Source organism: Leucopleurus acutus, assembly GCF_964270905.1.
Source record: "Leucopleurus acutus genome assembly, chromosome: 1".
In the NCBI taxonomy this organism is placed as follows: Eukaryota; Metazoa; Chordata; class Mammalia; order Artiodactyla; family Delphinidae; genus Leucopleurus; species Leucopleurus acutus.
Window position 1 is genome coordinate 86948979 of NC_139142.1, and position 23281 is coordinate 86972259.

Genomic DNA, 23281 nt, shown 5'->3' on the forward strand with positions numbered 1-23281 from the left:
TAGCCAAGATGACACATAAAATTAATCATCAGAGTCACTAAATTCTGTTGATTCTGACCCTTAACTATTTATCTGATTGGTTCCTTCCTCTTTGGCCACTGCCTTGCTTTAGGATGGTGTTCTTCTCTATTAATTCATAAAATATTTACTTATGTATTAGATACTGTGCCAAATGCTGGAGATATAACTGTTAATAAAAGACAGGTTGTGCCCTAGGGACCTTACATTCTAGTCTTTCCTTGCCTTCTGTCTTACCTCCTTCCAATCCCTCTTTATCAATGGATGGCTGTATAGCATTGCCTCTCACACTTTAACATACAATCATCTGAGGATCTTGTTAAAAGGCAGATTCTGATTCTGGGATGGAGTCTGAGATTCTACATTTCTGACAAGCTCCCAGGTGTTGCTGATCAGGAACAAACTTTGAGTAAGTGGGCTGTAGGATATCTTTTGGAAGACCATCTTTTATAAAATGTGTACTATTTGTAGACTCTGAAAAGGTACACAAGAAATGGGAAACAATAGTTGCCACCAGAAAAAACAGAATGGCTGATCACTGTGTATACCCTTTTATAACTTGAACGTTGTACCAAGTATGTGTGTTACATATTCAAAAATAAATTAAGAAAACAACAAAAACAAAATAAAAATATCTGAAACTGCACGCCTCTGAAAATCCTGCAGTGGAGCCCAATGGCCCGAAGGACAGAGTGCAGGTTAACCCATCTTAAACCCTTTATTACGATCACTTTACCTGTTCAGCTTATCTCCAATTGCGCCATTCAGTCAGACCAGGGACCACATGCAATCTTTCTACGGGAAATGCACTGGAGCAAATTTCACTTGGTCTTTAAAACTCGTTACTGCAGTGCTTACCCTCCCGAAGCCTTTCAAGTGGCCTACCGCTCCCCGCCCGCCCCCCGAGGTTAATGTTACCCATTTACATTTAACCTCGCAATGCTTCTTTTTGTTGCAGTCATCGCACTGTGTCGAAATTTGTTTACATGTCTATTTTTGCTACTTGATTGTGCGCTCCTTTAGGGCAAGGCTAGAGTTTACGCTTAGCGCAGACCGAGTTCCGAAATTATTCTGCGAAAGAATGAATCATGTATTGGCTTCAAGGAGCTCAAAGGAAGGGAAAATCCTTGAGCACTGGGGCTGCCTTCGATCCCTTCGTGACGAACTGGAGGCAAGTGTGCCAGGAGCTGACTCTGAGCACCCTGGCTGGGAAGGCTGCCAGGAGCTCGGCCCTCTCCGCTCGCTTCTTCCCGGGAGCCCTGCGTACCCCGGCTTCCAGAGGGACCCCACCTCGCCCAGCGCAACCGCGCCCTCCAGTGATCGGGGAGGCCAATCCACCGCCCCCACAGGTGGGCGTGGAGTTCAGAGCCCGCTTCTGAGTGCGGCGTGGAGAGGCTGTGGGTCTCCTAGGTGTCAGCCAGCGGCAGCGAGAGGCGATCCGTGTGACCAGAGGAAGGGCGCATCCGACTGGTTGGGGAGCGGATGGGGTTGGTAGGGGAGGGGTGGAGAGGGCAGGCGAGAGCCCAGCGCCAGGCAAGGTACCGCCCTGCTAACTTTCCCGCACTTACATTTCCTTCCCAGGGGCCAGGATTGGGTGCCTTCCCTCAGCCCCTTCCTCTCTCCCCACCCCACTATCCCACAGGACCTCCCCGGGGCGTGGAGTACAGGACGCTCCGCCTCGCCCGCCGCATTCCGCGCCCCTTCCGGCCCGCGCGCACGTCGCCCCAGCCGCCGCCAGAAGGGGCGGGGCCTGGGCCCTGGCGTTCAGTCAGCCAAGGTCCCAGCGTGCCCTGCGGCGGTCAACGAGAGCAGATCCAGTGACTCACATCCGCCGCGCTAACTCTTTGCTCGCTCTCTACTTGCACACGCTTACACCCGGCTCGAGATGGCGGCGGCAGCGGCGGGGGACTCCGACTCCTGGGGTGAGGAGAAGTTCCGGGAGCAGGGCCTGGGCCGGCGCTGGCCCCACACCCAGGCAAGCATTAACGTGGCTCGCTCTCTTCCGTAGACGCGGACACGTTCTCCGTGGAAGACCCGGTGCGGAAGGTGGGGGGCGGCGGCACCGCCGGCGGGGACCGCTGGGAAGGCGAGGACGAGGATGAGGACGTCAAGGTGGGTGCGGGCCGGGGCTCCGAGCAGTGTTGGAGCGGGCTGTCGCTGTCGCGGGCAGAGTTGCCCGCCGACGGGCGGGCGGACGGACTGTGGGCCCAGGGGCGCCGCCCGGGCCTGCGGGCCATGGGTCTAGGCTCGAGCGTAGGGCCTGGCGGTGCCCTGTTCCCCTCCTTTCGCCGGCCATATGGACCGGAGGCGGGCAGCGTGGTCTGTTGAACTTCCCTAACGAGTCGCTGGCCCCAGCCCTAGCCTTAGCCCCAGACCTTCTTTGAAGGTCTGCGCTCCGGCCTGGATCCCACCCGCCAACTGGCGACGGGAGGTGACAGCAGCTGCTGGACCGGCCCACGTGCAAACTTCGCGGTCTGGAGTTGCTCGCGGGGATGAGACTGGGAAGCTGAGAATGGAGCCCCTGGCTTATCCCATATGGAAAGTCTTGCAACCCACCTGCCCTTTCAAGCTCAGGTCTCCCCAGGGCCAATAACTCATTTATATCCCCGAAGACCCATTTGTAGAGTTTGTTCGAGGTGTTAGATGAGTGAAATATTGTGGTTTAATTTTAGCCACCTTTTTTTTTTTCCCCACACAAATGCAATAATTTTTAGCCTCCGTTCTCCCATCCTGTGGTAAAAGGATGAACTGAGTACTGAGATAGCTAGCAGTTAGTGATGAGAAACCTGGGTAGTCCACACAGCGACCTATTATTCATTTACACACGAACGCATAAGGAAATAGTGAAGATTTGGTGGTTGGAGAAGACGAGGGAGTCAGTGTTTTGTGTTTTTTTGGTGGTTGGTTGTTTTTCCTATGCCTTGTAGATTTGAACCTGATTTACCGTCTTCGTTTGTTTTTGAGAACTCCTGGGGGCTTCAGATGACATTATGACTACTGCATTCGTTTTTGTTTTTCAGGTAGCTACAAAAGTCTCAAGCACAGAATGTTAAGACTCTTACTAACAAACTTCTCAAAATCTTTTTATTTTTGTGAAGATAAGGTTTAGTATGAGTTGGAAAATGGTGGTTTATGGTTTCGATTCATTTGGTGAATGTTTTACTCTTCTAACTTCTACCCTTCAGCTCATGCTAACAACCCTACAAATCTTTCTGCTTGGGTTGAAAAAAAATTTAAGCTAGGTAATCACTCTGAATTTTGTGTTAATACTGCTTGTGTTACATTTTACCTGAGTCTGATGAGGTGGATGTCCAATTCATTGAACAGCTTGTGAGGTTCAGGGATGACGCGAGCTTTGCAAATCTTGGGTTTAATAAATGAGCAATACTATTGTGAAGATACTTAAATGCTTCATTTAAATGTTGTATAGACATAGGAATGGATTGTGTTATCAGCCTCATTGTAAGATATTAGTTACCTCCCTACATTGTAGCAGATTTTCTGTTTTGAGTCTTTAGTTCAGATTTGTCCTTTCACTTTTTCTGTGCAGAGTGGATGTAGGAGTTAAGACATCTGTTATGAAAATTGGGAATAAGTGAGAAGAAACGACTAGAGAAATCAGAAAAGAATTATCAGATAATGAAGTTTGAATGAAGTAGTCTAGACTGATATCATGAAGAAGACTGACTGAAATTATTGTATCTAAATGGTGTCAATCCTGATAAATATAATTCTGACCACTTGGAACTAATTTTGGAGATTTGTAAGTTGTAAATCTTATTTACAAAAAGGTAAATCTTATGTACCCTAAAGGTCATCTCACCTCTTTGCACTCTTTTAGTGCAGAATTTCTTTCTTTTATACAAGTAGCTTATTTCTTTTACATAAACTTTGAAGTTGATATTGGAGTAGAAAGCTGAACTTGTCCATTTTATTTCCATGTTGAAATGCTGGTTTATTTCTGTTGAGTTTCTTCAAGATTTCCAAGTTAAGGTGTTCATGGAGTAGTTTGATTCCTAGTAGTTTGGAATAGACAGACCTGGATCTATATTTTTGCCTTGACATTTTCTGTTTGTGGTCATGAACCAGTTTTTTAATACTTTTTTCTTTCTCTTCCATTTCCCAATCTTGTCATTACAGAAGCTACCTCAGAGGATTATGCACTTTAAATGAGATAATATTAAGCATTAAGCAGAGTTGCCTGGCACTTGGTAGGCACTCAGTAAATGTTAATTCTCTCTCTCTGCAAGAGAGAATATTTTTCTGGCTAATGGAAAATATCTTTAGGCTGTTTAGATCAAGTAGCTGGGGTTATTTTTGTGCCATGTTTTTTTGTGCTTAAGCTCAGTAGGAGTAAGTTCTCTCCACGGTGGCTGTTTACTGTGAATTTTTTGTTTTGAACTGAATGACCATGGTTATCAAGCAAGTTTTTGCTTGCTCAGAGGTTACCAATCTAGACTTGAAATTTGTCACCTTGAATGGTAGTGAGTACAGGTTTTCCCTGCTATCCAAAAGTAGAGCATTCCTATGAAACCTTCCCTAAGCTGAAAGAAGCAATTGCCTTAGGACACATCTTGCTAACAAATGCACAGGATGAATCAAGGTAAAGCACAGATGCTCGCAGACACAGTTCAAAGCTATGGCAGCTTGATGCTGAGATGCTGAGTAGTTTGGTGGAGAAGGAGCTTGGCCTTGGCGGTGCCACTCTTGCTGCTTGGGTGCACGCTACCTCTATAATGGCTCAGTGCAAAAACGAATGCTATTTTCACTTGTAATAAAAGCGAAAATCCTCTTTGGATTTCTTTCACTTAGCACAGTTATTAATAAAGGTCATTCGAAAAAGCGAAGTGGCATAAAGTGAACTTTAAAAAGTGAGGGATACCTATAATACCAAATTTCTGAATTCTAATGTTTTAGCGTTTAATCCTTTTGTAAGGAGATGCTAACAAGGTTTAGTTACCATGAGATCGAATAATCATAGTCCTTAAATAATACAGTATGTGAATTTTTGAAAAGTCCTTCAAAAGTAAGGTATGTAGAAACAGTAAGTTCTTCAGTTTATGTCAGCATCTAGTGTTTAACCTTTAAGAGTATAGGTTTAATGTCATTTGTAGTGTCCTGAGAAATGAAAGGAAAACTGAGGTCCTCGTTACAGTAACTTGCTTCAGTAGTTTACTGTTTTTCAGTAGATATAGCATTTTGCTGCCCTTGACTTTTCAGATAGCTGTCTGAAAGTGGCAGTGCGTATAGGTGAAACTGTAGAATTTTTAATATTCATGGTTGGGGGGGAGTCTATGCTTCTTCCCAGTGAAAAGGTAAGAACTAGGGAGCGTACTTTCCTGTCACATTAGCTTTATATTCCCTTTCTGTACTATCCTGATGTTATGTAGAGGCAGTGGGAGGAATTATTTTCTTGGCATATATCTCTGGACTCCTTCCCCATTGCTGGAATGATGTGTAGGCTATGTTGATTAAGAAGGCACAGACTTCCCTGGTGGTGCAGTGGTTAAGAGTCTGCCTGCCAGTGCAGGGGACACAGGTTCAATCCTGGTCTGGGAAGATCCCACTTGCCGTGGAGCATCTAAGCTCGTGTGCCACAACTACTGAGCCTGCGCTCTAGAGCCCACGTGCCACCACTACTGAAGTCTGTGCGCCTGGAGCCCGTGCACTGCAACAAAGAGTAGCCCCCGCTCGCCACAACTAGAGAAAAGCCCACGTGCAGCAGCGAAGACCCAACGCAGCCAAATAGATAGATAGAAAAAAAGAAAGAAAGAAGGCAGTGAGTACCTACCCACTGCACGCAGGAACAATACAACTTTTACTCCATTTTACTAGTATCCCATCATTTCAGTAAAACAGATTAGAAGCCAGATTTATTCAAAGGGTGTGGAGTTTGTTTTGAGAAAACTTCTGGCTGTGATCAATCATCTCAGACATTTGCTTCTGTAATGTTATTACAGAATTTCTTTAAAAGATCCTAGAGAGGGCTTCCTTGGTGGCGCAGTAGTTGAGAGTCTGCCTGCTGATGCAGGGGACACGGGTTCGTGCCCCGGTCCGGGAAGATCCCACATGTCGCGGAGCGGCTAGGCCAGTGAGCCATGGCCGCTGAGCCTGCGCATCCGGAGCCTGTGCTCTGCAACGGGAGAGGCCACAACAGTGAGAGGCCAGCGTACTGCAAAAACAAACAAACAAAAACAAACAAACAAAAAAAGATCCTAGAGAGCTGACTTAGTTGAAAACTGCCTGCCACATCATGCCCATTCAACTGTCTGTGAGGATCCTATCCTGGTTAATAGTTTATATCTACCAGAGTAAGGACATTTTTAAGCGTTGGAAACAGTACTTCTGAAGTAGGGCATCTGTATTTCAAAGAAATTGGAGATTGCTGGGAAATTCTCAGAAGGTGGCATTTTGCTAGGAAATGGGTATCTGGAAGTGTGTGTGTGTAACTTATGAGAAGTTCTAAACATACAAAGAAGTGGAAAGAAAAGTTTAATAAACCCATGACCAGGGACTTCCCTGGTGGTCCAGTGGTAAAGAATCTGCCTTCCAATGCAGGGGACGCAGGTTCGATCCCTGGTCAGGGAACTAAGATCCCACATGCCACGGAGCAACTAAGCCTGTGTGCCGCAACTACTGAGCCCACACGCCTCAACTAGAGAGCCCATGTGCTGCAAATTACAGAGCCCACCCACTCTGGAGCCTGCACGCCACAACTAGAGAGAGAACCTGCACACCACAGCTAGAGAGTAGCCTGCGTGCCACAACTAAGACCCGACACAGCCAAAAAATAAAATAAAGAAAAATAAAATTTTTAAAAACCATGACCAATCTTTTATCTTCTGTATCCCCACTTACTGCTCTCCTCCCCCAACCAGATTATTTTGAAGAAAATACCAATTATATCATTTCAATACCCTGACAGTTTTTTTAATAAACTAGTAAGTTTTTAGTTAGGATGGTTATTTTTACAATAAGGCATCCATTACCCCTTCCCGGCCCCCCACCCAGTTCGCCATAGTTAGACTCGGCTACCTTGTTTCTATCGAGTAAACTCCTCCACTTGTGCCTCTGTATTCGCCTTTGTTTTGCAATTTGAATCTCATTTTACATTTTTGTTTTGTTTTTTCCTTTTTTAAAGAAAAACACAATAAATGACATCTTAAGAATTTAAAAGGCAAAAAAAAATACTGAAAAATATTTACCTAATATATTTGTCGTGCTGGACCATTGAAAATAAATAAGCCACTTGTTTAGAGTTCAGTGTCTTGTTCTTGATCTAGCTTAGCCAGGAATTTAAAGTAGAATTGATAACAGTTCCAAATAAGAGACAGGTCAGCATTAAGATGGAATTCAGCAGAGTGCTGAGCCATAGTAGGGTGTTAAAAACTTAATGAATTGACTTAAGTGAAGTAGAATTTATTGAGGCAGGTACCTTGGCTTCCAGAGACCATCATAGTTCTGAGGTGATGGAAGAATATTTGGGCTTCTTTTAAGAACTAAAGTTTCCTGGCAGGTCTAGCCGTGGCAGGAGCTCACTACAGAGTTCTGAGGCTTCTCAGAGCAGGTTGGTACAGCTTACAGAACACCAGTAAATGACTCTTACTGCAAGAGATTATGCTTTATCTAAACCAAACTAAAGAAGAAAGGGGGAGGAGTATATGTTAGTTAATGGACTATTGCTATGGGACAGAAGACATTTACTGCTCATTTGAAGCTACTTCTATTTGACGATCTATAAATATATCTTGCTTAAGTTGGAAAACATTTTCAGCCCTAAATGTGTTCTCTCATTGCATGTGACATTCTGTAGTTGTACATTATAAAAATGACAGACTGGCCAACTACTGACTGCATTATTAGGAATAAAGAAAGCAGGGTTTAAATTTTTTATGTTATGTTTTCAGTTCTTAGTCATATTTGATTGGGAAGCAGATTTTAAACTTGAAAAGCAGCCATCTCTTTCAGAGAAATGGCTCAAATGATGCTGGGTGTGTGTCTGTAGAACATGAGTATAGATAAGTGAGTAGTTTATCAACAGCCTCTCTTCTGAGGAAGCTGGCCATTTTAGGAGAGCAGCCTGGTTAATACTTTTGGAGATAGATCGGATATTATAGTTGGAAGAGTTATTGGCTACCAATGATAATTGGGTAAAGAATTTAACTGGGTATTTATAGGTAATCTCTTGAACCAAAAACAACCATTTAGGGCTTACAAAATTATAGACTTAACTCCCTATTTTAAGTGTTCATTTTAGGTGTTTCTCTTGGAACCCTTCTTACATTTTATCTGAATTTATTGTCAGTATTTACAAAGTCCTGATGTTTATGGAAAATTAGGCAGATATAGACATTCTACTTTTATACATTTACTTTTATAACTAAGGATGCAAAAACTCTTTAAGTTCTGGGGGAAAGCTTCCTGGCCTTCTGCTTTTGGGATTGCATCTATTTGGAAGTATGGCCAGGCTCTTTTTGCTGACATCACTATGCTCCCTTCTTTAGGAACTTGTCCCCAGTATAGGAATAACTTCAGGGCAGTTATTACTGTTTCAGGCAGTCTGGGGTGAGGGTGCCTTTCATGGTCCTTTTATGAACTGAGGAGCAGATGTCATGGTTGTTTCTAGGACTTATTAGGAACCACTGTTTTTGCTACTGAAATCCATTCTGTGGTGGAATTCTCTGTAGCCTTGTTATGCTTGCACTGATGGGACAATGTAGTGACTGTCTGGAATAAGGTTTATTCTTTGATAGGGAAACCAGGGCGGGGTAGAGGTGGGGCATAGAGTTAGTGCGAATGAGATACTGAAGGAGCAGTGATATGGGTGGGGTGATGTTTTACTGGTAAAGGGAACTGAGGCACATCGGCATTGAACAGAAATGTTACTCTGTTGTGCTGTTTCTCCAAGTTGGAGTTACTGGGATGGAGCTGCTCATTTTCAGCTATACCTCTCCCTTCTTGGCCTCCTAGTACCAGAGGCTGCTAGGCTCATTTGTTAAAATTAGTGGAAATCTAGCACAGGCAATTTGAAATGAATAATTGACATATTTGTAGCTGGGCATATCTTAGTATGTACTGTAACCCTTCTCTTTGATATGGGGTTCCTTGAAATTCCAGGGGACCTCATTCCAGAACTAATTGAAAGAACAAATTTTGGTATGGAGGGACCTAGTTCCCAGACATATATTTTATACTTCAGCACTCAGGTGAGAAGTCATGTTTAATATGACGCTTTAAAGGAACTTTGGCCTGTTCAAAACAGGTTCCTTCATTATTTTTCCATTCGGATTGTGGGATAGCTATCTCTGGGCCTTAGTGTACTTACATGTAAAGTAGGGATAACACCACCTTACTTACAAAACTTTTGTGAGGGTTAACTGTTACTATATGTAAAATCCTTTGGGGAATTCCCTGGCTGTCCAATGGTTAGGACTCCATGCTCTTACTGCCAAGGGCGCAGGTTCAATCCCTGGCTGGGGAACTAAAATCCCACAAGCCTCTCTGTGCAGCCAAAATTTAAAAAGTAAAAATAAAACATAAAGTACGTTGCACAGTGCTTGGTGCAGAGTAAGCCCTCAGTAAATGCTATCTATTATTATTATCATCATCACTGTTATTAGTAGGGAGTTATAAATAAACATCCCCTGGAAGTAAGCAGTTGGTCCTTTTATCTGAAGCACCATCTAAGCAGCATATCACTCACAGACCCAGCTTTCCTGTGTTCTGTGAAGATTAAAATGACAAAAAACTCCTGGTAGTAGTTAACTTTTATATTTAGCTCTCTGGTTCCTTTTGTACTATGGTGTATTGATACAAGCACTTAAGCAAACCAGCAGGGTAATATAAACATATGCTGTCTAATTTCTAATCTAGTATCTTAGATGTTCAAACAATGACTAGCTGGTTTGCTTTCATTCTGTTTGTTAACTATGAACTAAGGGTTAAATTGCGAAGGTAAAGTTATTATAAAAATGCTTTTGTACAAAGTTCTTCCCACTGCTTGCAGACCCCATGGCAGCCTTAATCAGGATTTTTTATTTCTTTGGATTTACAGATTTTTATTAAGAATCAAGGCTTGGTTAGTTTATATACCTAGGCTGTTGATTCAGATTTATGACCTGTCTTGTTAAAAACCAGAAGCTTGGTGTCATAGTTATGGCACATTAGTCAGCTTCTGCCTCTTCCAGTAGCATCAGGGCCTCCTGCTTTGCACCTGCCATGCTGTGGCTCAGCTTCCAGTGGGCGTGTCCTGGTGTGCCTGGCGGTTGTTGAGACAGTGGTCAGGCTACCTATAGATTAAAGCCTATTTAAACACAGGGCTGTGTCTTTGTCTATTAAACCTTCTAAATTCTGTGGAGCCTTTACAAGATTGTTTGATAATTGGTTTATATTTTGCCCAGTGACTGTGACTGTAAAGACAGTATAGATCCACCTTAAAGTGCCCCGCCCAAGTTAGGGAGTGGGTTCCATGAAGCTGTTGATCAGCTCTTGACTTTTCTAATACTGGGATTAACTTTTTTTTTAATTTAATTTTTAAAATTGAAGTATAGTTGATTTATAGTGTTGGGCTTAAATTTTTATAAAGATTTAATTCATTAACCAGGGTTGTGTTGTATGGAATATTGCTTGAAATAATCAAGCCATTAGCTAGAATGTTGGATGCTTTTACATTTGGGGAAGTAAGAAGTATAAAGACTGCTCAGTTTTTCATTTAAAACAACTGAATTATTTAAGAGAGGCTGTTAGTTTTGGCTTGGTTGTCTTGTGTTTTAATTGTTAATGGAGAAGCTTTTTTGTGGAGTTAGACAAGTTGATATAAAAATTCATATGGAAAAACAAATGTGCAAGAATGGCCAGGAAAACAGTAAAAAACCCTGAAAACCTGCAAGGGGTGACTAGCCCCAGCTTACATACGATAAAGCCTCTAATCAAAACAGTCGGTGCTGGTACGTGAAGAGACAACAGACCAGTGCGACAGAATAGAAAACAGAAATAGACTAGGTACCTAAGAAAATTTAGTATATGGTAAATCACAGGGCAAAGATGGACTTTTTTTAAAATTGAGATATAGCTGATTTACAATATTATAAGTTTCAGGTGTACAACATAGTGGTTCACAACTTTTAGAGATTATACTCCATTTATCGTTAGAACATATTGGAAAGGTGGACTTTTCAATAGATGGTGCTGTGACAGTGGGTAACCATTTGGAAAAAGATAAAATTAGATCTATACTTCACACCATACAAAAGAAAAACCTCCAGTGGATCAGAGATCTAAATGAAAAAACAGTGAAAGCATACATGTTCTAGAAGAAAATTCCTTGCTTTAAGAAAAGACTTTCTGGGCTTCCCTGGTGGTGTAGTGGTTAAGAATCCACCTGCCAATGAAGGGGACACGGGTTTGAGCCCTGGTCCGGGAAGATCCCACATGCCGCGGAGCAACTAAGGCTGTGCACCGCAACTACTGAGCCTGCGCTCTAGAGCCCGCGAGCCACAACTACTGAAGCCTGCGCGGCTAGAGCCCGTGCTCCACAACAAGACAAGCCACCGCAGTGAGGAGCCTGCATACCTCAACGTAGAGTAGCCCCCGCTCGCCGCAACTAGAGAAAGCCCGCGTGCAGCAACGAAGACCTAACACAGCCAAAAATAAATAAATTTAAAAAAAAAAAAGACTTTCTAATTGACTTGGAATCCAGAGGGAATAAAAGAAAAGATTAAATTTTACTGCATAAATGTGGTGGGGTACGTAGCACTTAATGGGGAAAACACTAGAGGCATTTCCATTAAGAGAAGAACAAAGCAATGATGCCCATTTTCTCTGCCACTGTTCATTCACACTGTACTAGAGGTTTTGCCAGTGCAGTTAGATAAGAAAAATCAATTGTGGAGGCACACGAATTGATAAAGAAGGAATAAAGCTATCTCTTGTTTGCAGATGATATGGTAGTACACCTGGGAAAACCCTAGAAAATCAATGATGGAACTAACTTAAGTGAAATGAATTTAGTAAGGTAGCAAGGTATAAAATTAACATACAAAAACCAATAGCTTTTCTATACTAAAATAGTAACTGGTTAGAGGACATAAAAGGAAAAAAAAACCATATTTACAGTGGCAACAGAGATGATGAAATACTTCGGAATAAACCTAAAGAGAAATGTGCAAAACCTCTAAGAGAAACTTTAAAACACTCCTTGAAAGGTACAGAGGGAGCCTTGAACAGATGGAAAGATAGCCCTTTTTCTTGGCTAGGGCAGTTCAACATTATAAGATGTCAGTTCTCCCAAAATTAATTAATAAATTTAATGCAACACCAAAAAAAACCCCCAACAAACTTGTTTCTGTGGAGTTAGACAAGCTAATAATAAAGATCACGTGGAAAAGTAAACATGCAAGAATTATTAACAGAGGTCCTTTTCTTTAGGATAACTGGGATGATGATGATGATGATGAAAAAAAAGAAGAAGCAGAAGTAAAACCAGGTAAGCCATTGGGGTTCTTCCATTTTTGGTTTTATATCTTAGTGAACATCTGACGCTTATGTTAAGACAAATGAGAAAATGCCTACAAAATCAGAAATTTTAGTTATTTTTAGAAACCAAACATCCTTCCGTTCCCACTTCATTCTCTTCTCCCTGTATCTCTTCTCTCTCCTCAAAACATAATCAGATTAGATACCTGCCAAATTTCTGTTTGAGTGCTTTTGTTAAAGGAGAGAGTAAAAAATAAGGCATCATAGTTGAATGATCTAAGTCCTGCCTAAAGGACTGTAGGGAAATAAGAAGGGAGATGTTTGGATCTTAGGGGTCAGATTAGAGAACAGAAAGGAAGAGTCCCAGAACTTTCCTATTCTTATTTGCCAGGAAATCACCATATGAAATTGGAGCTGGGTGAGGTTTGGTCTCTTGAAGTATATAAGTATCATGTCTGTCTCATTCATAAACTGGAAAGTATTCAAGATAACTGTGATTAAAACATTACTTTCAGAAGTAAAAATTTCAGAAAAGAAAAAAACAGCAGAGAAGATAAAAGAGAAAGAACGGCAGCAGAAGAAAAGGCAAGAAGAAATTAAAAAGAGGGTAAGTACTATTTATTTTCTAAAATACAGAATTCTCACATCAGTAGTGGTGCAGCATCTTAACAGGCAGTATTACCTAATATTACCTAATAAGTAGTACTATTTATTTTCTAAAATATAGAATTCTCACATCAGTAGTGGTGCAGTATCTTAATAGGCAATATTACCTAATCATTTGAAGGGCTTTGTAAGGACTATAAATGGATACTGTCAGATAAGATGATCCCAAACAAACTGAATTTGTGGTTTTTGCAAAAACCAAACCCAGAAGCTGTATGTATTAGAATGCCTTTTTAAGTTTTCACAGACATTTTGGAACATGACTGTGTTGTGACCATAGTCAGTGATTTTTGTCAGTGCCTGCAGTTCTCTCTAGCTGTGATTAGTCTTTTTTTTTTTTTGCAGTGTACATTTTGAGTGAATACAGAAAGTGTCCATTTCTCTGCCATGTGCTGTATAAATGTTTTTGTTCTTGATTATTTGGAGCAATATCAGGAATTTTGTGTTAATTTACTTGCTTTTTGAATAGAAAACACATTTACATGATTCAAAAATCAGAACGGTATTAAGAAGCACTCCCAACTCTTCACTCATTTGTCCTGTTTCTCTCCCTCTATCCCATAAGTAAATATTGGTTTATGATGTCTCCAAGGTGATTTTGTACATTTGTATACAACTGTATAGTCATATTCCTCCCAATTTTTATAGTTTTCATCTTGCTTTATTTAATATATCATGGAAATCTTGCCATAGATCATGGCAAGCTTTCTTATTTTATTTTATTTTATTTTATATTTTTTTGCTGTACGTGGGCCTCTCACTGTTGTGGCCTCTCCCATTGCGGAGCACAGGCTCCGGACGCATAGGCTCAGTGGCCATGGCTCACGGGTCCAGCCGCTCCGCGGCATGTGGGATCTTCCCGGACCGGGGCACGAACCCGTGTCCCCTGCATCAGCAGGCGGACTCTCAACCACTGCGCCACCAGGGAAGCCCACAGTGATTTTGTTTTTTGATGCTTAAATTGTCCCAACATTGGACAGTAGGGGTCCCTCAAAGCTGTTCCTATCTTCATCCTTTTGACAGAACTCCATTAGTCTTTGAAAGGTTCCTTGTTTTCTGGCACAATAAGTAATGCCCGGGGGTTCCCTGGTGGCACAGTGGTTGAGAATCTGCCTGCCAATAATGCAGGGACACAGGTTCAAGCCCTGGTCTGGGAAGATCCCACATGCTGCAGAGCAGCTAAGCCCATGCGCCACAACTACTGAGCCTGCGCTCTAGAGCCCATGACCCACAACTACTGAAGCCCGCACACATAGAGCCCGTGCTCCGCAACAAGAGAAGCCACCGCAGTGAGAGCCCGCGCACTGCAATGAAGAGTAGCTCCCGCTCACCGCAACTAGAGAAAGCCCGCGTGCAGCAACAAAGACCCAATGCAGCCAAAAATAAATAAAAATTAAAAAAAAAAAAAAAAAGTAATGCCTGGCTTATCTGGTAGACTCCCCTAGGCCTGGAATCAGCTACTAAAATTCCTTTTTAGTAGCAAATTATCATGGCCAACAATGTGTGAGAATGTCTGTTTTCCCCAAGTCAGGAACATTTTAGATGCTTTTTAATAATTTGTATATCTAAAAATACCTACATGTATGCTTTTTAATTAATTAATTTTTGGCTGCGCTGGGTCTTTGTTGCCGCACGAGGGCTTTCTCTAGTTGCGGCAAATGGGGGCTACTCTTCATTGCAGTGTGCAAGCTTCTCATTGTGGTGGCTTCTCTTGTTGCGGAGCATGGTCTCTAGGCACGCAGGCTTCAGTAGTTGTGGCACGTGGCCTCAGTAGTTGTGGCTTGCAGGCTCTAGAGCGCAGGCTCAGTAGTTGTGGCACACGGGCTTAGTTGCTCTGCAGCATATGGGATCTTGCCGGACCAGGGATTGAACCCGTGTCTCCTGCATTGGCAGGCGGATTCTTAACCACTGCACCACCAGGGAAGTCCCTACATGTGTGTTTATATGATCAGAACAAGCAATGGATTCTTATAGCTCAGTCTAAGAAGTTGTATTGATTTGATCTTTCTTGGTCATTGAAGTTAGAATTATACTTATTTTGTTGTATCTTGATATTAGTCCCAACGTAAAGAAACCTTAGTTTGCGTAAATTAATTTTATCTTAGGTCAAGTATTGAGTTAAGATATATTCAATTTTGATGCAGGAAATGATGTTCAGGTCTACTAAGGCAATTGAGATATTTCCCTTTTTCTTTCGAGAAAGTGTTCTGAGATTTCCTAACTTGGCATCATGACCTTTTTTTTTTCTTTTTTTTTTTTTTTTTTTTTGCGGTATGCGGGCCTCTCACTGTTGTGGCCTCTCCTGTTGCGGAGCACAGGCTCCAGACGCGCAGGCTCAGCGGCCATCGCTCACGGGCCCAGCCGCTCTGCGGCATGTGGGATCTTCCCGGACCGGGGCACGAACCCGTGTCCACTGTGTCGGCAGGCAGACTCTCAACCACTGTGCCACCAGGGAAGCCCATGACCTTTCTTATTTCATCTTCTCCATGAGAAATAAAATGTGACCTATTTCAGAAGTGGACTTCTGAATCAAACTCTTCAAACTGCACAGGCATGGATAACGATGAATGGCACAAATTCCCTTCATCTTTTTCCCACTTTGATAAATATTATCAAAGAAAGCCCCTTGTAGTAAGTAACATATTGTAGAAAATTATATTACAGTATATAGAAAGGATATAAACTAAACTGTTAACTGTCATCTCAGAGAAGTGGAACAAAAAGATAAATGGGGGGAAATGTTTTTCTAATTCTTCGAAAAAAATATTTTTTCTGTCTACATTGTATTGTCATATGGATGTGCCATATACTTTATTTAACCATTCTGTTGTGGAACATTTAGATCATCTCTAAATTTATTTGATATTATGAATAATACCCCATTTGACCTCCTTTTGGTTAAATATTTGTATGCAGCTTTGGTTTCTTAAGATGAATACCTACAAGTGGAATTATTTGATTAAAGCATATAAGAATATTTTTAAGACTTGATAAATATTACCAAGTTACCCTAGAAAGGTTGTTTCAATATACAGTCTTAGCTAAAGTATGTGAGAGTGCCATTTTCAACTTGTCTGCAGTCTCAATTCCTTAATTAAAAACATTACCACAAAATAAACCCAGTCTTCAAATCTGAACTCTGTCACATGACCACCTGAGTTAACCTTCTGTTACCATGGGCAGGTTGCTTACCCTCTCTGTGCCTCAGGTATTTTTCCTGTAAAATTGGGATAAGAATATCTAAAAGAATGCCTGAAATACAGTAAACACTTTATAAGTGTTTGCTATTATTTATATGTGTCTAGAAAAAAAATTCATACAATACAGAAATGTTCTGGGTCCATTATAATCCCAGCCCTTTTAAAACTTCATTGCTGTCTCATTTTAGTTAGAAGAACCTGAAGAACCTAAAGTGCTAACACCAGACGAACAATTAGCAGATAAACTGCGGCTAAAGAAATTACAGGAAGAGGCAGACCTCGAATTAGCGAAAGAAACTTTTGGTAAGTGGGGGTTTGATAACAGTGCAGTATTGAAGTTCCAAGTGATACTATGGAAGTCTTAGTAGTTACGAAAATTCAGAAAACACCTTTTTTGAAGAAACATGATACTGGCTAATTTAGATAGTAGAAAACAGTTTTTAATCTCTTTTGTTTATATTTGAGATTTCATTACTTAAGGTAGAGTGAGATACATGTTCAGATTTTTGAATAATTTGAGTATTGTATAAAAGGTGATTAAGATAAAAAGTAATTGTGGAAGCAATCTAAGTGTCCATTGACAGATGAATGGATAAAGAAGATGTGGCACATATATACAATGGAATATTATTCAACCATAAAAAGAAACAAAATTGAATTATTTGTAGTGAGGTGGATGGACCTAGAGTCTGTCATACAGAGTGAAGTAAGTCAGAAAGAGAAAAACAAATACCATATGCTAACACATATATATGGAATCTAAAAAAAAAAAAAATGGTTCTGAAGAACCTAGGGGCAGGACAGGAATAAAGACGCAGACGTAGAGAATGGACTTGAGGACACAGGAAGGGGGAAGGGTAAGATGGGATGAAGTGAGAGAGTGGCATGGACACGTATACACTACCGACTGTAAAATAGATAGCTAGTGGGAAGCAGCCGCATAGCACAGGGAGGTCAGCTCAGTGCTTTGTGACCACCTAGAGGGGTGGGATAGGGAGGGTGGGAGGGAGACGCAAGAGGGAGGAGATAATGGGCATATATGTGTATGTATAGCTGATTCACTTTGTTACAGAGCAAAAACTAGCACACCATTGTGAAGCAATTATACTCCAATAAAGATTTAAAAAAAAAAAGTCATTGGACCCAAATAAAGTATACTGCTGCTTTAACTGTGTGCATCAGCTGGATGAAATTTGGGTGAAATGTGACGTCTGTAGCTTCGAGATTTAAATATTGAACGGACTGTAGGACTGCCCTGTTGTCTTAAGTCTGGATAAGATTTAGACAATAGTATGCTGGTCCCGGTGGGGCATTCAGCTTTGGTTGTGCCTTCTTGTGCTCAAGGTCCTTTCTCTCTGTACCCCTTCTTGGCCTTCACCATGCCCTATCTTTAGAGGACTTCCATTTCTGTGTGCCATGCCTGCAGCTGTGGTTAGTGTGTAAGATAAAAGATATGTTCAGGATTCTGTAAATAGATAAGTTCAGAGTGTTCCAGGAGGATAGTTACATGGCACAGAGGGTAATGCAAGAAACACAGTCAGAGAAATAAGTAAAAGTTCTCACTTCATTTAACCGAGTTTGTTGTTGTCTCTATTGAGTGCTTTTCAGAGTAGAATGTTGTGTTGAAACAGTTAAATAACTTTTTTTTTTTTAATATTTATTTGCTTGTTTTGGGTCACAGTTGTGGCACACGGGCTCCTTAGTTGCGGCATGCAAACTCTTAGTTGCGGCATGCATGTGGGATATAGTTCCCTGACCAGGGATTGAACCCGGGCCTCCTGCATTGGGAGTGCAGAGTCTCAACCACTGCGCCACCAGGGAAGTCCTGAAACAGTTAAATAACTTTTAAATGAAACCTAGAGCCAAGAAGGATCTAGTTATTTTGATTTTTTCCTCCCCTCTCCTTCCTCTTCTTTAAAATGGATCAAGCAGGCTGACTGTAGTGATCATTCTCCTTTTCACTGGAAGTATGACCTTATCTCTCAGTGGGTCTTTAGCAATCTCAAGAGTTGCTATGGATGCTCCACTGGTGAGTGCTTGGCATGTCTTAACCACACTCATCTCATTACAGAGAGCACTTGGCCACTATCCTGTCTTTGTAGAATGGTAAAAGCCACCCATGTGTTTATTAAAGAGGAGGGTTTATGTGGTAATAAATTCTAAGATGGAACACCAGTTATAGATTAAAAGGCAAAAACATGTATTCATATGGTGATCATTTGGTTAATAGGATTTTAATGTTGTGTTTCTCATACCAAAATACTAGATCAATGTTATTGTTAACAACTAATTTACTTGATAATTGAGGAGTATACAGAAGCATAGTGTCTAATCGCCTGGAATCCTTTTAGGCCAGGTTAATTTTTCTATTGGGATTTAACACATGGTTTCCTCTTTTTTAGCTTCTGTAGTTAGCTGGATACTTTCACAGGAACCATCTTAGTTTGCTTTGCTTTTTTCTTTCTCTCCCAACTTTTCTGTGGGCTGTTCTTGGACAGATGCTTTAAGAGCATCACTTTTGTGCCAGGGACTCCTTTGGCAGTGTGGTGAAGCCTTTGGGCCCCTTCTTAATATACTGTCTTTAAATGCATAAAATACACAGGATTTTACTTACAAAGGAAACCTGTTATAATGAAATAGGTATCAAAATATTGAAATAACCTGTGATACAGTAATTACGTACAGACCATTTGAATTCTGTCCAAGGATTTCAATAGACTCAGGTTAAGAACCTCTGTTTTAGAATGAAATAACAGGGTTATTCAGGTATCTAATTAGTTTCTAAACTTTAAAAAAATCTTTGATATTTTCTGTCCCCTTTCTCCTACAGGTGTTAATAATACAGTTTATGGAATAGATGATATGAACCCATCTTCAAGGGATGACTTCACAGAGTTTGGAAAGTTATACTAAAAGATAAAATTACACAATGTGAAAAATCACTATATTATGCCAGTTTTTTTTAAGCCTTAGTTTGAGTAAAAAATCTTTGATATTTTCTGTCCCCTTTCTCCTACAGGTGTTAATAATACAGTTTATGGAATAGATGATATGAACCCATCTTCAAGGGATGACTTCACAGAGTTTGGAAAGTTACTAAAAGATAAAATTACACAATGTGAAAAATCACTATATTATGCCAGTTTTTTTTAAGCCTTAGTTCGAGTAAAAAAATCTTTGATATTTTCTGTGTCCCCTTTCTCCTACAGGTGTTAATAATACAGTTTATGGAATAGATGCTATGAACCCATCTTCAAGGGATGACTTCACAGAGTTTGGAAAGTTACTAAAAGATAAAATTACACAATATGAAAAATCACTATATTATGCCAGTTTTTTGGAAGCCTTAGTTCGAGATGTGTGTATTTCATGTAAGTAATTCTAATCTCTGGCCTCTGTGAATGGATGTGTAGGGGCACATCATACTTAGGAGAATGGAGATTGACTTTTGAGGGGAGGGGATGCTCTAATATATTTAAGATTTGCTTTTTAGCAGTTAGCTTGGGAGTGTTGTTCTGCAGATATACATTGAGTTTGAGTGGTTTTGTTTTTGTTTTTTGAGGGTGCTTTCTGAGTGTTACAGTGGCTTCCCAAAGAGACATCTGTGCTTGTTGGCACAACAGCTAATAAAACACTAGTTTCTTATTTTATCTAATTATATATTGGAGGCGGCGGCTAGCAAAGTGTCTTTTGGGGAAAATCATACAGAATTTTAGAGCTGAGTGAGACCACAGCGAGTGTCTGTTCATTTTATAAATGAGGAAGCCCATGGCCAGGTGCAAGTTGCTCAGCAGAGCTGACACCCATTCTCTGGGTCCATGGATTTGGTTTCATGCTGAGTCATATATTTCAGGGGCAGGGGGTATGGGAGTGACAACCTGGGGTGGTATACCACTAAGGTGGGAAGGACTGCTTTTGCTAGTGTCTGCTGTTATTTTTATTTTTTGCTGTACGCGGGCCTCTCACTGTTGTGGCCTCTCCCGTTGCGGAGAACAGGCTCCGGATGTGCAGGCTCAGCGGCCATGGCTCACGGGACCAGCCGCTCCGCGGCATGTGGGATCTTCCCAGACCGGGGCACGAACCCGTCCCCTGCATCAGCAGGCGGACTCTTCAACCACTGCGCCACCAGGGAAGCCCTGTCTGCTGTTTTAAGATTGAGAAAAATAAATTCTACACAATGAGTTTTTTTTTTTTTTTTAATTAGTCTGGTTGCATTGGGTCTTTGTTGCTGCACGCAACTAGGGCTTTCTCTAGTTGCCTCACGCGGGGGCTACTCTTCCTGCGGTGCACGGGCTTCTCATTGTGGTGGTTTCTCTTGTTGCGGAGCTCGGGCTTTAGGCACACGGCTTCAGTCGTTGTGGCACGTGGGCTCAGTAGTTGTGGTGCACGGGCTCAGTTGCTCCACGGCATGTGGGATCTTCCCGAACCAGGGCTTGAACCTGTGTCCCCTGCATTGGCAGGCAGATTCTTAAACACTGTGCCACCAGGGAAGTCCCTACACAATGAATTTTAAGTTAGGTTTTCTTTGGGAAATTATTACTAAGCTGAAGGTTCTGAATTTTATCAGTGATATACCCATAGTTGGTATTTTATTTTCCGTATACTATTTTTACTGTTTTTGAAGGTGCTCTCTAACCAGACTGAACACTTTTTTGGGTAGCTAAAAACTCATGTCTGTTTCCAGCTTTATATTTTTATAAGGATGGAAGGATGTGTTGTCCACTAAATGGGCTTATTTCCTGGTGGGGCACTTAGATTTCTGAGATAACTACCACTTTCATTCTCATTCCTATGCTAGAAAATGGAGACCCCAAGGGGTGGGGAGTTATCATCTGTAGGTTTAAGAATTGTTACATGGGCTTCCCTGGTGGCGCAGTGGTTGAGAGTCTGCCTGCTGATGCAGGGAATACGGGTTCGTGCCCCGGTCCGGGAAGATCCCACATGCTGCGGAGTGGCTGGGCCCGTGAGCCGTGGCCGCTGAGCCTGTGCATCTGGAGCCTGTGCTCCGCAACGGGAGAGGCCGCAGCAGTGAGAGGCCCGTGAACCGCAAAAAAAAAAAAAAAAAAAAGAATTGTCGTTACATAGTCATTCAGCTACTCCTCACTGAGCATCAAGGATGTTTATTTCCATAAGTCATGGTTATTCTCTGCGTATTTAGACCGGATAAGGAAAAATGGTAGGGAGCATTGTGAGGTATAAAGACATTTCTAGTTTCTCGCTGGTGAGCAGTGTCATTATAATTAGAGTTCATTATAAATTTTTGTTGCTGAGTTTGCCATTTTACTTTAAACGGTTCTGCTCTGTGAGCCTAGCCATAGACTGAATGATTCTCCATCGTGTTATGTTAAACAGGAGAAATTAATAGCCTTTCCAAGTTACCGAAGTTAATGATGGACAAATTAGATGGAAGAATGTATATTTTGCTTTTACTTATTCTCCAAAATGCTTAAAAATTACTGGTATGCTTTTTTTTTTTTTAGTGGAAATTGATGACTTGAAAAAGATTACCAATTCATTGACTGTACTTTGCAGTGAAAAACAAAAGCAAGAAAAGGTAAGAGCTAGCTGCGTGGGAAATGTGTATTACACAAGGATGGGGTATAGGCATAATATTCTCAACAAGTGTAGTAGGAGCCTGAGAAGTCAAGCACTTCGCCAATACCATTTATATTGGAATAGAACAGGAGTATGAGTGCCATTACCATCCTTTTGTTTACAGACATGTTCATGTTCTCCTGAATTAATAATAGAAATTTCTCTGGGTCAGGTGTGGGATCTCCCTTAGAGAACTAAGTTTTTTCTGGAAGCAGAGCTTTGTTGACTCTATGAGGGTTGCTGTACCATATAAGATGCCCACAGTAGATAAAATCTCATGAATTAATTCTCTTTTTATCTTCAGCAAAGCAAAGCCAAAAAGAAGAAGAAAGGTGTGGTTCCCGGAGGGGGATTAAAGGCTACCATGAAAGATGATCTGGCAGATTATGGTGGTTATGATGGAGGATACGTACAAGATTTTGAAGACTTCATGTGACATTTTATCTTCTCCTGGTGTCTTCTTTCTGTTGCCCACAATCCCTTCAACATGTAGCACAACTTCCTTTCCTTTCAGTTCTGCCAAATGCTACAATCAGAAGTGCAGTATCTTTTGTGCTGGTTATTAACCCCTTGACACTTAGGTGCTAATGTGCAAATGAGGGAACTTGGATCTTGCTGCCAAGGGGTTAAAATTGGGAACCTCCATTGCTACTAAATCATAGTTTAAAAAACAGACCTAATAATGTTGTTGCTATCTGATTCCATAGCAGCAGTCACTAAATTGGAAACAAAGGTTGCAACATGACAAAAAATTGTGTAGTATTTACCAGCACCATTCAGTAATACAGCCTTAACCATACCTCCTTGAACTACTTCATAACTTGTCAAGAAAAGCAGTCTGCTGCAAGGGCATGTGGTGTGCACCTAGTATTAAAGTTGCTTTGTCTTAAAATTGAGCGTGAGGATATTAAAAATACATTGTGAAGAAGACTGCTTATCTCAGAGTGAAGATACGGCGGCTGAAAAGCACTAGTTTGATACTTAAAAATTAAATGACCAAAACCCTCCAACTTGGAAGCTGAAGAAGGTAAACCTCTCCATTATTGCACTACCAAGTTGTGGAATCTCTTGAATGCTAGACTGTCTAGTTTCTATTTATCAGACTATTCTACTGCTGGAGTGCTTCAGATGGGGGAGGGAAACTCCTTACCTATTTTATTTGTCTGATTTAAGTGTCTGAGAAACAAATCTCCTTTGTTCTCTGAGGCTGCAGTGGATCAGCTTTAACAGGGTTTTGGCATTTCCTTTCCTGTATAAAACGTGTTTAGCAAACTGCGCCACTTAACTACAGTTTGGTAAATTGTTATGTTAACAATTATGACATCTGC

At 41.3% G+C, this 23281-nt stretch overlaps 1 protein-coding gene across 1 annotated transcript; it reads left to right on the plus strand.

Moving 5' to 3' along the window:
• Positions 1-1799: 1799 nt before the first annotated feature.
• Positions 1800-23270, plus strand: EIF3J (eukaryotic translation initiation factor 3 subunit J). Its single transcript, XM_082845315.1, has 8 exons — positions 1800-1940; positions 2027-2130; positions 12445-12502; positions 13008-13099; positions 16547-16661; positions 19568-19729; positions 21839-21912; positions 22258-23270. The coding sequence occupies exons 1-8, from the start codon at positions 1904-1906 to the stop codon at positions 22387-22389; spliced, it is 774 nt and encodes a 257-aa protein (XP_082701441.1). The 5' UTR covers positions 1800-1903; the 3' UTR covers positions 22390-23270.
• Positions 23271-23281: the final 11 nt, after the last annotated feature.

Bases quoted from the DNA above. Each gene is read 5' to 3' on its own strand.
- EIF3J (XM_082845315.1), top strand. From the start codon at position 1,904: ATGGCGGCGGCAGCGGCGGGGGACTCCGACTCCTGGG. The intron at 13,100-16,546 runs GTAAGTACTATT...GTCTCATTTTAG, and splicing joins AAGAAGAAATTAAAAAGAGG to TTAGAAGAACCTGAAGAACC. The intron at 19,730-21,838 runs GTAAGTAATTCT...TTTTTTTTTTAG, and splicing joins TCGAGATGTGTGTATTTCAT to TGGAAATTGATGACTTGAAA.